This window comes from Zea mays, unplaced genomic scaffold, assembly GCF_902167145.1.
Source record: "Zea mays cultivar B73 unplaced genomic scaffold, Zm-B73-REFERENCE-NAM-5.0 scaffold_278, whole genome shotgun sequence".
In the NCBI taxonomy this organism is placed as follows: Eukaryota; Viridiplantae; Streptophyta; class Magnoliopsida; order Poales; family Poaceae; genus Zea; species Zea mays.
In genome coordinates, this window is record NW_023366902.1 from 1 (window position 1) to 16774 (window position 16774).

General features: G+C 35.9%; 1 protein-coding gene and 2 non-coding genes across 3 annotated transcripts; 1 reads left to right on the forward strand and 2 right to left on the reverse strand.

Moving 5' to 3' along the window:
* Positions 1–60: 60 nt before the first annotated feature.
* On the forward strand, positions 61–5246 carry LOC118474444 (ribulose bisphosphate carboxylase large chain-like). Its single transcript, XM_035963725.1, has 2 exons — positions 61–3061; positions 3190–5246. Exon 1 carries the CDS (start codon positions 191–193, stop codon positions 1640–1642), a length of 1452 nt encoding a protein of 483 aa, XP_035819618.1. The 5' UTR covers positions 61–190; the 3' UTR covers positions 1643–3061; positions 3190–5246.
* Positions 5247–9179: 3933 nt separating this feature from the next.
* TRNAW-CCA (transfer RNA tryptophan (anticodon CCA)) lies at positions 9180–9253 on the reverse strand. Its single transcript has one exon. It is a non-coding gene; the product is annotated as a tRNA-Trp (tRNA).
* Positions 9254–9389: 136 nt separating this feature from the next.
* TRNAP-UGG (transfer RNA proline (anticodon UGG)) lies at positions 9390–9463 on the reverse strand. Its single transcript has one exon. It is a non-coding gene; the product is annotated as a tRNA-Pro (tRNA).
* Between the last annotated feature and the right edge of the window lie 7311 nt (positions 9464–16774).

A 16774-nucleotide genomic window follows, 5' to 3' on the forward strand; every position in this document is an offset into this window, starting at 1 on the left:
ATAGGATAGAACGTACACAGGGTGTACACATTATATATGAATGAAACATATTCATTAACTTAAGCATACTCCTTTTTTTATTTAATGAGTTGATATTAATTAAATATCTTTTTTTTTAGATTTTTGCAAAGGTTTCATTTACGCCTAATCCATATCGAGTAGACCCTGTCGTTGTGAGAATTCTTAATTCATGAGTTGTAGGGAGGGACTTATGTCACCACAAACAGAAACTAAAGCAAGTGTTGGATTTAAAGCTGGTGTTAAGGATTATAAATTGACTTACTACACCCCGGAGTACGAAACCAAGGATACTGATATCTTGGCAGCATTCCGAGTAACTCCTCAGCTCGGGGTTCCGCCTGAAGAAGCAGGAGCTGCAGTAGCTGCGGAATCTTCTACTGGTACATGGACAACTGTTTGGACTGATGGACTTACCAGTCTTGATCGTTACAAAGGACGATGCTATCACATCGAGCCCGTTCCTGGGGACCCAGATCAATATATCTGTTATGTAGCTTATCCATTAGACCTATTTGAAGAGGGTTCTGTTACTAACATGTTTACTTCCATTGTGGGTAACGTATTTGGTTTCAAAGCCTTACGCGCTCTACGTTTGGAGGATCTACGAATTCCCCCTGCTTATTCAAAAACTTTCCAAGGTCCGCCTCACGGTATCCAAGTTGAAAGGGATAAGTTGAACAAGTACGGTCGTCCTTTATTGGGATGTACTATTAAACCAAAATTGGGATTATCCGCAAAAAATTACGGTAGAGCGTGTTATGAGTGTCTACGCGGTGGACTTGATTTTACCAAAGATGATGAAAACGTAAACTCACAACCATTTATGCGCTGGAGAGACCGTTTTGTCTTTTGTGCCGAAGCAATTTATAAAGCACAAGCCGAAACTGGTGAAATCAAGGGGCATTACTTGAATGCGACTGCAGGTACATGCGAAGAAATGATTAAGAGAGCTGTATTTGCAAGGGAATTAGGGGTTCCTATTGTAATGCATGACTACTTAACAGGAGGATTCACCGCAAATACTACTTTGTCTCATTATTGCCGCGACAACGGCCTACTTCTTCACATTCACCGAGCAATGCATGCAGTTATTGATAGACAGAAAAATCATGGTATGCATTTCCGTGTATTAGCTAAAGCATTGCGTATGTCGGGGGGAGATCATATCCACTCCGGTACAGTAGTAGGTAAGTTAGAAGGGGAACGCGAAATAACTTTAGGTTTTGTTGATTTATTGCGCGATGATTTTATTGAAAAAGATCGTTCTCGCGGTATCTTTTTCACTCAGGACTGGGTATCCATGCCAGGTGTTATACCGGTGGCTTCTGGGGGTATTCATGTTTGGCATATGCCAGCTCTGACCGAAATCTTTGGAGATGATTCCGTATTACAATTTGGTGGAGGAACTTTAGGACATCCTTGGGGAAATGCACCTGGTGCAGCAGCTAATCGTGTGGCTTTAGAAGCCTGTGTACAAGCTCGTAACGAAGGGCGCGATCTTGCTCGTGAAGGTAATGAAATTATCAAAGCAGCTTGCAAATGGAGTGCTGAACTAGCCGCAGCTTGTGAAATATGGAAGGAGATCAAATTTGATGGTTTCAAAGCGATGGATACCATATAAAATAAAAAAAAAAGCAAAATAGAAAGAGAAAAAATAAGTTAAGAAATGCAGTAATTCTTCTTTATTCCTCTAATTGATTGCAATTCAATTCGGCTCAATCTTTTCTAAAAAAAAAAAAGACTGAGCCGAATTGAAATAGATCTTGATACGATCATGAGACTTGACAAATCGAGATTCTTCTATTCTATATATCTAGAATATAGAAAGGTATAATACAATAAACAAATATAAATCAAAATATAGTATTATCGTACGATAATGGAATCAAATACGCAGTATTTACAGAAAAGAGTCTTCGTTTATTGGGAAAGAATCAATATACTTTTAATGTCGAATCGGGATTCACTAAGACAGAAATAAAGCATTGGGTCGAACTCTTCTTTGGTGTTAAGGTAGTAGCTGTGAATAGCCATCGACTACCCGGAAAGGGTAGAAGAATGGGACCTATTCTGGGACATACAATGCATTACAGACGTATGATCATTACCCTTCAACTGGGTATTCTATTCCACTTCTACTTTTTAAATTAAAGGGTATTCTGAAAGAGGTATTTCTTTTATTTTCACAATAGCTTTCTTTTGAATCCAATTTCAAGTTCGATTAGAAGGATAGAAAGGCGATGAGAATGGGAAAAGAAAAATAAAATATTTTATTTTAATGAGTTCCCCTTTTGAGTTCCCCTTTTTTGCAATTTTCTTATTATCAATTCCATTCATTTATTTTATAGAATACTTTTTTATTCTATATCTATAAAAAATCTTTATTTTGTAAACTAAAAAATACAATAGTCAATATTCCTTATAATAGATATACTTAATTATATCATAAGAATCTTAAGATATATTTCGAATAGATAGAAATAGTAAATTTGAATTGAGACACATATTCTATGACAGATTTTAACTTACCCTCTATTTTCGTACCTTTAGTAGGCTTAGTATTTCCGGCAATTGCAATGACTTCCTTATTTCTTTATGTGCAGAAAAATAAGATTGTCTAGAAACGACGGGGCCAAATTTTCTCAATGTATTTCCAGGATCATAATACAGATATTTTTTTGTGTAAGTACTATAATATGATAGGGTATGTAGCTCTTTCTACACACAAATGAAAAACGTCTATGGATGCAGATATAAGCTACGAGCATAAATGCATGCATATGCGTAGCCGACTATAGCGAGTTTTTTTTTTTAAGTGGATCCACTAATTTTTTTTGAATAGAAAGTCAATGTATCTAACCAATTATTTCACAGGAGTACTAGCTACTGAAGGCTATTTCAGAATCAAAAAAAGTAAAGTAAAAATCATTTAGCTTATTCTCTCAATTTCAATTGACCGCTACTGGATTTAGTATATCTAATATGAATTGGCGATCAGAACACATATGGATAGAACTTCTAAAAGGTTCTCGAAAAAGAGGTAATTTTTTCTGGGCCTGTATTCTTTTTCTAGGTTCATTAGGATTCTTAGCGGTTGGGGCTTCCAGTTATCTTGGTAAGAATATGATATCTGTACTTCCATCTCAACAAATTCTTTTTTTTCCACAGGGGGTCGTGATGTCTTTCTACGGAATCGCGGGCCTATTCATTAGCTCCTATTTGTGGTGCACTATTTTATGGAATGTAGGCAGTGGTTATGACCGATTCGATAGAAAAGAGGGAATAGTGTGCATTTTTCGTTGGGGATTCCCTGGAATAAAACGTCGCATCTTCCTTCAATTCCTTGTGCGGGATATCCAATCAATTAGAATTCAGGTTAAAGAGGGTCTTTATCCTCGTCGTATCCTTTATATGGAAATCCGGGGCCAGGGGGTCATTCCCTTGACTCGTACTGATGAGAAGTTTTTTACTCCACGAGAAATTGAACAAAAAGCTGCCGAATTGGCCTATTTCTTGCGTGTACCAATTGAAGTATTTTGAGTACCAATTGCAATTTTTTGCAATTGTAAGGGGATTTTCGAGTATTTATCTAAAGTAAAGGAAGGAACAAACGAGGATAAGAGAAAATTGCTTCGAATTTGTTTTGTCCAAGTGAGATATATGGCATACTATTCTTCCATTTTTATACGAAAGGCCTTTTTTTATTTCTCTATTCCACTCCATTTAGATCTAAGAAAGAACCCAATACAATGAAATTCCACTAGTATACAAAAAGAGAAATAGATACAAACACAAGGTCTCAAACCTTGTTATAGAATTTTTGCTTCAAAGAAAAGAAATATCATATATATTCAGCTTACAGATCAAAAATGAAAAAAAAGAAAGCATTGCCTTCTTTCTTATATCTTGTATTTATCGTACTTTTGCCCTGGGGAGTCTCTTTCTCTTTAACAAATGTCTGGAACTTTGGATTAAGAATTGGTGGAATACCAGGCAATCCGAAACTTTCTTAACTGATATTCAAGAGAAAAGGATTCTAGAAGGATTCATAGAATTAGAGGAACTTTTCTCTTGGACGAAATGATAAAAGAGAAACCGAAGACACATGTACAAAAACTTCCTATAGGAATACACAAGGAAATAATACAATTGGCCAAAATAGATAATGAGGATCATCTCCATATCATTTGCATTTCTCAACAAATATAATCTGTTTGGCTATTCTAAGTGGTTCTTTTTTTCTGGGTAAAGAAGAACTTGTCATTTTGAATTCTTGGGTTCAGGAATTTTTCTATAACTTAAATGATTCAATAAAAGCTTTTTTTATTCTTTTAGTTACTGATTTTTTTGTTGGATTTCACTCTACCCGCGGTTGGGAACTACTAATTCGTTGGGTCTACAACAATCTTGGATGGGCTCCTAACGAGCTAATTTTCACTATTTTTGTTTGTAGTTTTCCTGTGATTCTAGACACGTGTTTGAAATTTTGGGTCTTTTTTTGTTTAAACCGTCTATCTCCTTCACTTGTAGTCATTTATCATTCAATTAGTGAAGCATAAACTCACTCATTTCATTTCCTAATATTAATCAAATTAGCATATTTCTTTTCTTCCTTTAGAAATAGAAGAAAGCCCTTTTCCTTTTTAACAAAATTCTTTCTATTTCTACCTGCCTCAAGGTATTCATCATTCTAGTACAACTATTGCAGTAGAATGACAACAGACTCGTGTATAGGGAACTAGATTAGCTTAGCTACCTATCTAATTTATTGTAGAAATTCCGGGATCCGCGATTGGACATGGAAAATAGAAAAACTTTTTCTTGGTTAAAGGAACAGATGATTCGATCGATTTCTGTATCGATCATGATATACGTAATAACTCGCACATCTATTTCAAACGCATATCCCATTTTGCGCAGCAGGGTTATGAAAACCCGCGGGGAAGCAACTGGACGAATTGTATGTGCCAATTGCCATTTAGCTAATAAGCCTGTGGATATTGAAGTTCCCCAAGCAGTGCTTCCTGATACTGTATTTGAAGCAGTTCTTCGAATTCCTTATGATATGCAGCTGAAACAAGTTCTTGCTAATGGTAAAAAGGGAGGGTTGAATGTGGGTGCTGTTCTTATTTTGCCCGAGGGATTCGAATTAGCGCCGCCCGACCGTATTTCTCCTGAGTTGAAAGAAAAGATAGGAAATCTCTCTTTTCAGAGTTATCGTCCCAATAAAAAAAATATTCTTGTGATAGGCCCTGTTCCCGGTAAGAAATATAGTGAATTGTCTTTCCCATTCTTTCCCCCGATCCCGCTACAAAAAAAGACGTTCATTTCTTAAAATATCCCATATATGTAGGGGGAAACCGAGGAAGGGGACAGATCTATCCTGACGGTAGCAAGAGTAACAATACGGTCTATAATGCTACGTCAACAGGTATAGTAAAAAAAAAATACTACGTAAAGAAAAGGGGGGATATGAAATATCCATAGTGGATGCATCGGGATGGACGCCAAGTGATTGATATTATACCTCCCGGGCCAGAACTTCTTGTTTCAGAGGGGGAATCAATCAAGCTTGATCAAACCATTAACAAGCAATCCTAATGTAGGAGGGTTTGGTCAGGGGGATGCAGAAATAGTGCTTCAGGATCCATTGCGCGTCCAAGGCCTTTTGTTTTTCTTCGCATCTGTTATTTTGGCACAAGTTTTTTTGTTCTCAAAAAGAAACAGTTTGAAAAGGTTCAATTGTACGAAATGAATTTCTAGATCCTGGGATTTCTTACCATCAGTGAAGAAAAAAGCCTCGATTTCTGGAATTCCTTATTTCTATCTCATGCAAAAGAAGAGGATCCAAGGGCAAAGACGAGAACAATAAAAGGAACAAGTCCTTTTAGGAGGAATTGTGGGTCTTCTTAATCCTCTATTGGGCACAAGAAAAAGGCTTTTTGCCTTTTTCTTGTGTCGATTCTTCTTGTATCGAAGTAAGAATCATTTTTCTTCTTATTTGTTTTGTCAAAGATTACTATTTATTCTTTATTCGGGTCTGTCTTTTGGACTTCCTTTGCTTAGGTTCGGGCGCGGGTAGTGGACAAACAGAGGGAAAGAAGGTATGGCGGGGGACACATTTCTTGTGAGCAAATAGAATTGCTTTACTTTTTGAATTAAGTTCAACTTTGAACTTACAGAAATTTTGTAAAAAAAATCTATACCCTCCCATGGAAGGGTGGTTTTGATTTTTAGGCTAGTTGAGTAGTTTTGATTAAGGTTTTATTAGTTTATTACTCTAACTAAATCAACGATTTGCAGGATACTTCCTTCATGGAATAAAATACTGGATCCTCTCCCCTCTTTCTTGTTGCTTCATAAGAGTGAATCCATTTTATGGGCGAAAGGCGGGGCTTTAAATCGACCGATGGATTGCTTCACTCACTAACATCATTAACAAACAAAAGAATAAATGGAGGGATTCCAACCATCAGAGCAAAGGTTTTCTCTTTGTTATTTTTACAAATAGAAATAGGTAACCAATTTCTAGATTATGGAACAAAACCGCGTTATAACAATAAGAATTCCGCGGGCCCTTTCCGCTCTAAATCAGATAAAGGGGAGTAAGGACCCGCTAAGTTCCTACTTTTCATGTTTACAATCTGGATCCTCCGATTACTATAGAGATGAACCCAATCCAGAATACGAACCGTAAAAAGAAAACACCTATTAAACCAATCACAAGAATACCAGTTACAGTACCTATCAGCCAAAGAGGAATTCTTCCAGTAGTATCGGCCATTTCCCCTACTTTCCTCCACATTTTCTCAAGTGGTCATGCTAGAGACAAAAACAGTCATGGATAGTTATAAAGATGGTAATCCTTCCAAATGGGATAAGAGAATTCTTACTACTCTCTTTCTTTCTCTCAATTGAAGAAGTAATTGGAAATAAAACAGCAAGTACAAAAATGAGTAATAAACCCCAGTATAGACTGGTACGATTCAATTCAACATTTTGTTCATTCGGGTTTGATTGTGTCATAGTTCTATAGTTGGAATTTGGTTTATCGTTGGATGAACTGCATTGCTGATATTGATCCCAAGAAAAAAAACCGTGGGTACAGCTAATCCGTGAACAGCCAGCATCGCACTGTAAAAATAGGATAGGTTCGATCTATGGTCATTGGGGGCCTCCTAAAAGGATCTACTAAATTCATCTAGTTGTTCTAAAGAATCAAAACGGTCGGTTATTAATGGAATTCCTTGTCGGCTTTCCGTGAAATACTCGTTTGGTCGAGGACTTCCAAACACGTCATAAGGCTAAACCCGTACTGACAAATAACCAACCCGCAATGAATAGGGAAGGTATAGTAATGCTATGAATAACCCAGTATCGAATACTGGTAATAATATCAGCAAAAGAACGTTCTCCCGTGCTTCCAGACATGCTGAGCTCCCAAAATTTTTATTCAAAAAAGGAATTGATTCCGTAAAAGATGGGATCCACCAGTAAATAGAAAATTACTGATATTTCATCCTTGTGAGATTGTCAATTTTGTACCAAAGGTGTATTTTGAGTATACCGAATTAGTATAGCTATCCTTCCTATGGCACAGCAATCCAGTTTTGCTTGGTCCCGAAACAGAATTCCTTTTTTCTCTTTTTTGTTCCTTGTCTATAGGAAATTACATGTTATTCAAGGCATCAATAGAACCCCACAATTTTTGGGTCCTACTTATTTTCATTGTCTTCGGAATAGTAGAATAATTTAATTTGGAATAGCGGCCAAGATCTTGGGAAAATCTAAGTTAATGATTAATAAGATAAAGAATTTAGGAAGGATATTCTCATATTGACGCAATACAAAGATAAGTATATGCAAAATCGATCCCTTTTTAGTTAAAGGAATTTAATTGGTTAGCATAAAATAATATCTAATAAATAGAAAATCGAATAGCGGATAATCCGTTATGAAAGAAACGGAATACATTCTTTGAAGAATCAAGATTCGTAATCAATCCTTGTCTTGTTGTTGGATTAGGTCTAATTTTCTTGACCAAACAGCAAGCATGGAACTTTACAAGAAGAACTTAAAAGAAAAGGATAATTGAAGTAACTTTGAATCCACTTTTGTTGGGGTTCAAAAAACGAATAAAAATAAATAAAAAAAAGTAAATTTTAGGAATAGTTCCCTTTTTGAGGGGGCCCCTCGGGGGTCGTGGAATGCTTTTCTTCTCCTCTTATTCCATATGGAATACAATGAGTTAAAATTTGCTCCAAAAAGAGGATGAAATCCATCCTATTAAAAAAGAAATAATCCGAATCCGAAATAGAAAGAATTTTTTTTTTTTTTCAAATTCAATTCTTTATTTATCTTTTATTCCAAAATTCTCCCGAAAATCCAATTTCATTTTTCAATGGGGTTAGATGATCTAGTTCTTAATATTATTAGTTTACTTAACTGACAGATTCCACAACAAATCTCTTGATTCGGAATTAGGGACTCATGTTCCGTCTGATGAATCGATTTTCTCTTTTTTTACACTTCTGTATCTCACTCTATCTTGTTTTTTAGTATTATCTAAAATAACCGATGAATTATGAATTTTCCATAACTTAAACTTAGGTAAGTGCTTTACCAACATATGTAGTGTAGTAAAAAAAATGGAATTGAACCCCTTCATGCTTACTATAACTAGTTATTTCGGTTTTCTACTGGCTGCTTTAACTATAACCCCAGCTCTATTTATTAGCTTGAACAAGATACGTCTTATTTGAAATGAATTGAATAGAAGAATCTTTCTTTTGGATTCTTGGTATTCTAGACTCTTTTCCACACTAATTACCAATTCTTTTCTTGGTCATTGAGATTCGTGGGTAGTTTAGACTATTATTTAGAGATAGATCGTACCTCTTTTTTTATCCCCTCGAACAAATCGAAATGATTGAAGTTTTTCTATTTGGAATCGTCTTAGGCCTAATTCCTATTACTTTAGCGGGATTATTCGTGACTGCGTATTGCAATACAGGCGTGGGGATCAGTTGGATCTTTGATTGAGTAATATTTCTTTTTTGATTGACCTCCTCTCTGGTCTGGAGGAGGTCAAATTGGAGTTGCAATTCTACTTTGTTTTTTTTTAAGTTATTTTAGTTTCGACATAAGATATATGGAATCACGCTCTGTAGGATTTGAACCTACGACATCGGGTTTTGGAGACCCGCGTTCTACCAAACTGAACTAAGAGCGCTTTCAAAACAAAAAAAAAAAGAAATCCTTTTCTATTCCTAACGTGTCTCACGTCCGTATAGTATCCACAAATTCAAGTTATACCCACTTTAATCGATCTCCCCACTACTGCCCATAACGAAGAGAGAATTAATAGGTAGGGATGACAGGATTTGAACCTGTGACATTTTGTACCCAAAACAAACGCGCTACCAAGCTGCGCTACATCCCTTTTCCAAATTGTTGTACAATGCCATTGTACACAATTCCTTTCTTGTTTTCCACATCGTAATTTTCTTCTATTTCTTTATCCATATAGAACTTTCTTGTCATTTCTTGTTTTTGGTCTCATATAATCAAGGAAGGGGTATAAACTAAAATCCAGTCAAATTTCACCTATAAAAGAAAGACTACTATTCCTTAGTAATGTATAGGAAGAAGGGGTCATCTTTTTTAGGGATAGGAAAATCTCGTCTATACGGTTCATTCTATATATATATAATATTTATTTTGTTTTTTAGTTAGGAATTTCGCCTAAACAAAAGAAATACAAAGGATCTGGGCAAGAGTATCTGATCATATATGTATTCAATACGGAAGGAGGATTTTCAATGCGGGATATAAAAACATATCTCTCTGTAGCACCCGTGCTAAGTACTCTATGGTTTGGGGGCTTTAGCAGGTTTATTGATAGAAATCAATCGTTTATTCCCAGATGCTTTGTCATTCCCTTTTTTTTAATTCTAGTTATTCCTATGCGAGAGATAGAATTCTTCGTGACATGACGAAAATTTCCCCTTTTTGAATTCTTTTTTAGTATATGAAGCAAAAAGAAAGAAAAGATGGATAAGGATTGTATTCTTTAATTATTTCTCTATGTTTTATTACTTAATTTACGAATTTCAAAAATTTTGTATTCTATTGGATTGGATTTGTTCGATAATTCGAAGAATTACAACAAAATCTTTAGAAATCACATTTTAGTTAGGAACTTCTATGGATTTTATTCTTCTTCTTTTCTTTGGATCCAAAAATAGAAGAATAAAAGAATAGGTATAAGAATTAAGTTAAGTCGATCCAAAAAAGGAAAGGAGGTTCATGGCCAAGGGCAAAGATGTTAGAATCCGAGTTATTTTGGAATGTATTAGTTGTGTTCGAAAGGGGTACCAATAAGGAATCGACGGGGATTTCTAGATATAGTACTCAAAAGAATCGCCACAATACGCCCGGACAATTAGAATTAGAAAATTTGTCGTTATTGTCGCAAGCATACCACTCATAATGAAATAAAGAAATAGGAGCATCGTGTGTTCGATTTTCCAAAGAACAGAAAGAGTAAGAACTTCTTATTAAATATATAGAACATAGATAGAATACTAAATACAAATCAACTCATCTGATTTTAGGTAGATATTATTCATATGTATAGAGGGGTTTTTATTTTTATATATTTGGATTTTTTATATTTTTATATAGTATATTTTGATTTAATCAATTTATATAGTATATTTTGATTTAATCAAATAATATATGGACCAAAGAAAGACTACTTCTTCTGGTTCTGGATCAAAAATTAATAAAAGAAAGAAATCCATTTTTTTTTTCAAATTTTAAAATAAGGAATAAATCATGTATATATCTAAACAACCTTTTCGTAAATCTAAGCAACCCTTTCGTAAATCCAAACAAACTTTTCATAAATCTAAGCAACCTTTTCGTAAATTCAAACAACCTTTTCGTAAATCTAAGCAACCTTTTCGTAAATCCAAACAACCTTTTCGTAGGCGTTCTCGAATAGGCCCGGGGGATCGAATTGATTATAGAAACATGAGTTTAATTAATCGATTTATTAGTGAACAAGGAAAAATATTATCTAGACGAATAAATAGATTAACCTTGAAACAACAACGATTAATTACTCTTGCTATAAAACAGGCTCGTATTTTATCTTTCTTACCATTTCGTAACTATGAGAATGAGAAGCAATTTCAAGCCCAGGCAATTTCAATAATTACTGGTCCTAGACACAGAAAAAATAGACATATTCCTCAATTAACACAAAAGTTCAATTCCAATCGAAACTTAAGAAACTCCAACCAGAATTTAAGAAACAACAATCGAAACTTAAGTTCCGATTGTTGATGTTTTATTCGAAAGACTCAGACTCATATATAAAGTAAAGTAATCCAATTTGGATTCTTGTGTTTGTTATAAGAAAGAAAAATGGGAAAAAATAAATAGTTTTTTATTTATTGCAACATGCTCGTCGATTCCTACCACTTAATCTTAATTTATTGTATCTTCCCGGAGTTCCCTCTCCGGGAATTCGGTTTAATTATTCCTGTATATTACTTTTTATCCTTTAATTGATGATCCTTATTTTATTGGAAATCGTGTAAGATTATTTGGATTTGATACAGCTACTTGTGCAAGCATTTTACGATTAAGAATCAATTCCTTCTTGGACAGATTGTGTATTAATTTACTATAACTATTGAATACGTTATATACCCGTGTTGCTGCGTTTATCCGAGTGATCCACAAACGACGAAAATCCCTCTTTTGCCTGCCTCTATCTCGATGAGAAGAAACAAAAGCTCTTCTTACTTGTTGAGTAATCACTCGATTAAGTCTTAAATGAGCCCCCCTAAAGTTTGAGGCAAATGAACGCATTTTTGTTCGTCGTCTCCGAGCTATATATCCTCGCGGAACTCTGGTCATTGAATCAAATTAACCTTAATGAATAACTAATGATTTCTCTTCTTTTAACCCTCTTTTTTCCCATTAATAACTAAACGGATTATTCCGATATATAAAATATTAATTCCAATGGCTTTTGCTACTATAACCTTCCCAACCACGATTTTTTATTCTATTTAGTTATTTCGCATAGAAATAACAAATTCTAACGATACTAAAAAACAGTGGGTTCCATCGTTTTATGGTTCCCTTTTAAACGGCGAGGCCCTCTCTATACACCGGAGCCCTTTCTTTCATCAAAAGGTATTGTGAACTTGTATAGTTCACATTCTTTGGCTCTACCTATCCATTATAGAGTAAATAACTCTTTTCACAATAAGAGTTATTCATACAGTGACGGTATTTAATTATGAAAGTTGGCTAAGTAGCTGACCCTTTAGTCCGTTCTTTTAAGATAAAGGAGCATAAGCCTTTTTCTTTTTATTACTATTTCCTCCGCTTAATGGATAACCATTTGTTACCAATGGGGGAATTGCTTCTTCCAATCTAGATGATTGGATTTGCACCAAAGGAAACCATAAAATTCCATATACCATAGAAATCTAGGATAGAGCTTCTCTATCCTATTCATTGGTACCGATCATGGATACTTCAAAAATTTATTATTTGTTTGAACTCATGATCTGAACGAGTCGCACATACACCCTAGCACATGTTCCTCGACGCTGAGGACATCCCTTAAGCGCGGCCGATTTTCTAGCATTTCGTATTGGCTGTCTTGCATTTCTAATAAGTTGTTTAACCGTTGGCATGTCGTATGTATATATAAAATGGATTGGTTTAGATCGATCTTAACCTGATGATTCATCATCATGAAGTATTTCTATTTTCTATAGCATAAAACCCGAATTTAGGTTTGAGATAAATTTACAAGAAATCCACCCACTACCAATCCTTAAACATTTCTGGAAACCACACTGGATCAGTATCGCAGTGCTCGTCAATCATTTCATCCCCTACAATATCGACAAGTCCATAAGCTTTGGCTTCGTCTGCTGACATAAAAACATCCCTTTCCATGTCTTCGGATACAACCCAAAAAGGCTTGCCTGTTCTTAGTGCATAAACCCTTGTGATCATTTCGCGAACTTTGTGTAACTCTTCCACTTCTAGTAAAAATTCTGGTGTCCTTGCCCGATAATAAGCACTAGCAGGTTGGTGAAGCATAATCCTAGCGTGAGGGAATGCTATACGCTTGGTGGGTTCTCCTCCAAGCAGAATGAAGGAGGCCATGGACGCGGCTATTCCGAGGCATATTGTATATATATCAGGTGTCACCGTTTGCATCGTATCAAAATCGCCATTCCTGAGATTAGCCACCCGCCAGGGGAGTTTATAAACAAAAAAATATCGCTATTTCCATCTTCTATACTGAGATATACCATCAGACCTGTAATATGATTTGTGATCTCGCAACGAATCTCTTGACCTAAAAAAAGTGTCCTTTCTCGATACATAACATTGTATAAGTCAACCCAAGTCGCTTCTTCATCTCCGGGAATCCGGTAAGGTACTTTTGGAACACCAATGGGCATATTAGATTAATATTATTAAATTTAAGTAAAAAAAACTACACTTTAATATGGAAACGTAAGAATGGAAGAGAAAGAAAGAATCCGCAGTTTATTATCTTCATTTTTTTTTTCTTATTCTATAAGAATACTATAGATTCTATTAATACATAGATTGAAATATTCTACATATAAGGAAGGTAAAACAGATTGAATAAAGAAAAAAGAATCCGTGATTTGAATGATAAACAAAGAGGGATGAAGGATCTATTCTTCGTTTTTCCAAATAGCCCAAGCTACCCATTGCATATTGGCACTTATCGAGTATAGAATAGATCTGCTTCTCTTTCTTCTTACAAACAGAATTGGCTTGTTATTTTTAATGGAATGAAATAAATATTCACGCTTTCTGACATAGAATCCCCTAGAAGGGTTAGGTACATAGAATAAGTATGGATAGTCTTTTCCAATGCGATAAAATAAAGCGACATCGTGTCTATTTTTCTTTGCTAAAAGGGGTATTTCCATGGGTTTGCCTTGGTATCGTGTTCATACTGTCGTATTGAATGATCCGGGTCGATTGCTTTCGGTGCATATAATGCACACAGCTCTAGTTTCTGGTTGGGCTGGTTCGATGGCTTTATACGAATTAGCGGTTTTTGATCCCTCTGATCCTGTTCTGGATCCAATGTGGAGACAAGGTATGTTCGTCATCCCCTTCATGACTCGTTTAGGAATAACGAATTCGTGGGGTGGTTGGAGTATTTCAGGAGGAACTGTAACGAATCCGGGTATTTGGAGTTATGAAGGTGTGGCAGGTGCGCATATTGTGTTTTCTGGCTTGTGTTTCTTGGCAGCTATCTGGCATTGGGTATATTGGGACCTAGAAATATTCTGTGATGAGCGGACGGGAAAACCTTCTTTGGATTTGCCCAAGATCTTTGGAATTCATTTATTTCTTGCAGGGGTGGCTTGTTTTGGCTTTGGTGCATTTCATGTAACGGGTTTATATGGCCCTGGGATATGGGTGTCCGATCCTTACGGACTCACTGGAAAAGTACAAGCTGTAAATCCTGCGTGGGGTGCAGAAGGTTTTGATCCTTTCGTTCCGGGAGGAATAGCTTCGCATCATATTGCTGCGGGTACTTTGGGCATATTAGCGGGCCTATTCCATCTAAGTGTCCGTCCGCCTCAACGTCTATACAAAGGGTTACGTATGGGCAATATTGAAACTGTACTTTCCAGTAGTATCGCTGCTGTTTTTTTGCTGCTTTCGTAGTTGCCGGAACTATGTGGTATGGATCAGCAACTACCCCAATCGAATTATTTGGGCCTACTCGTTATCAGTGGGATCAGGGATACTTTCAGCAAGAAATATATCGAAGAGTTAGCGATGGGTTAGCCGAAAATCTTAGTTTATCAGAAGCTTGGTCTAAAATTCCCGAAAAATTAGCCTTTTATGATTATATTGGTAATAATCCGGCAAAGGGGGGATTATTCAGAGCAGGCTCAATGGACAATGGGGATGGCATAGCTGTTGGATGGTTAGGACATCCCGTCTTTAGAGATAAAGAAGGACGCGAGCTTTTTGTACGTCGTATGCCTACTTTTTTTGAAACATTTCCGGTCGTTTTGGTAGATGAAGAGGGAATTGTGAGAGCGGACGTTCCTTTTAGAAGAGCAGAATCCAAATATAGTGTTGAACAAGTAGGCGTAACGGTGGAGTTCTATGGTGGCGAACTTAATGGAGTAAGTTATTCTGATCCTGCTACTGTAAAAAAATATGCGCGGCGTGCTCAATTAGGGGAAATTTTTGAATTAGATCGAGCTACTTTGAAATCAGATGGTGTTTTTCGCAGCAGTCCAAGGGGTTGGTTCACTTTTGGTCATGCTACCTTTGCTTTGCTCTTCTTTTTCGGACACATTTGGCATGGCGCTCGAACCTTGTTCCGAGATGTTTTTGCTGGTATTGATCCAGACTTGGATGCTCAAGTGGAATTTGGAACATTCCAAAAAGTTGGAGATCCAACTACAAGGAGACAGGCAGCCTGATACCACATTGCTATGGTATCTTTCACCTCCATTTTTTGTTTGATTTGACATGAGGAACATCTCCTGTCCTTTCTTTGACTCTTTTTCTTTTTTTATATGGGAAATGATCCCAAATGATAAGTGAATAGGTGTGGAAGTTATAATTGTAAATAAACCAGGATCGAATCTATGGAAGCATTGGTTTATACGTTCCTTTTAGTTTCGACTTTAGGGATAATTTTTTTCGCTATCTTCTTCCGAGAACCACCTAAGGTTCCGACTAAGAAATGAAATAATTTAATTGAAGTAAGAAGTCCCCCGGAGGGGAGACTTCTTACTTCAATTAGTCCCCATGTTCTTCGAATGGATCTCTTAATTGTTGAGAGGGTTGCCCAAACGCGGTATATAAGGCATACCCAGTAAAGCTTACAAGTAAACCAGATATGGAGATGGCGACTAAAGTTGCTGTTTCCATTTTTATAGAATTTCAAGATTACAATGGATCTATGAAAAGATCGTGTATTTACAACTACAACGGAATAGTATACAAAGTCAACACCAATGATTAAATAGAATTTATGGCTACACAAACCGTTGAAGATAGTTCTAGACCTAAGCCAAAACGGACTGGCGCAGGTAGTTTATTGAAACCTTGAATTCGGAATATGGGAAAGTTGCTCCGGGTTGGGGGACTACTCCTTTTATGGGGGTCGCATGGCTTTATTCGCGATATTCCTATCTATAATTTTAGAAATTTATAATTCTTCTGTTTTACTGGACGGAATTTTAACGAATTAGGTTTCTACTAACTAAAACTATGACTTCATAGTTTTTCCATCCAAAAAAAGCCTTTCTACTTTAAGCTCCACATTTCTAGACATTCTGGTAGTTCGACCGTGGATTTTTTTGTTTTGGTATCTCTGGAATATGAGTGTGTGACTTGTTAGAATTGATCCTATTGATAATACATAGAAGGGGCCTGTTATCTCTATCAAGATGATTCTAATTCGTCAGATATTATTTATTCTAGTATCTGGAACACGAAATACATAGAGTGGATCAAAAAAAAAAGGAACTATGATTCATACTCACTATTTAGACCTCGCAACCAGACTTAAAAAAAAAATGAAGTAGTTCTTAATAAAAAAAGAAATTTTCTTCCTTCCAATTTTGTTTGCCCAAAAGAGAACTCTTTTCTCTTTCAATAAATGATCATCAAGCGGTTCTTATTCGAAGAACCC

Bases quoted from the DNA above. Each gene is read 5' to 3' on its own strand.
- LOC118474444 (XM_035963725.1), top strand. From the start codon at position 191: ATGAGTTGTAGGGAGGGACTTATGTCACCACAAACAGAAACTAAAGCA.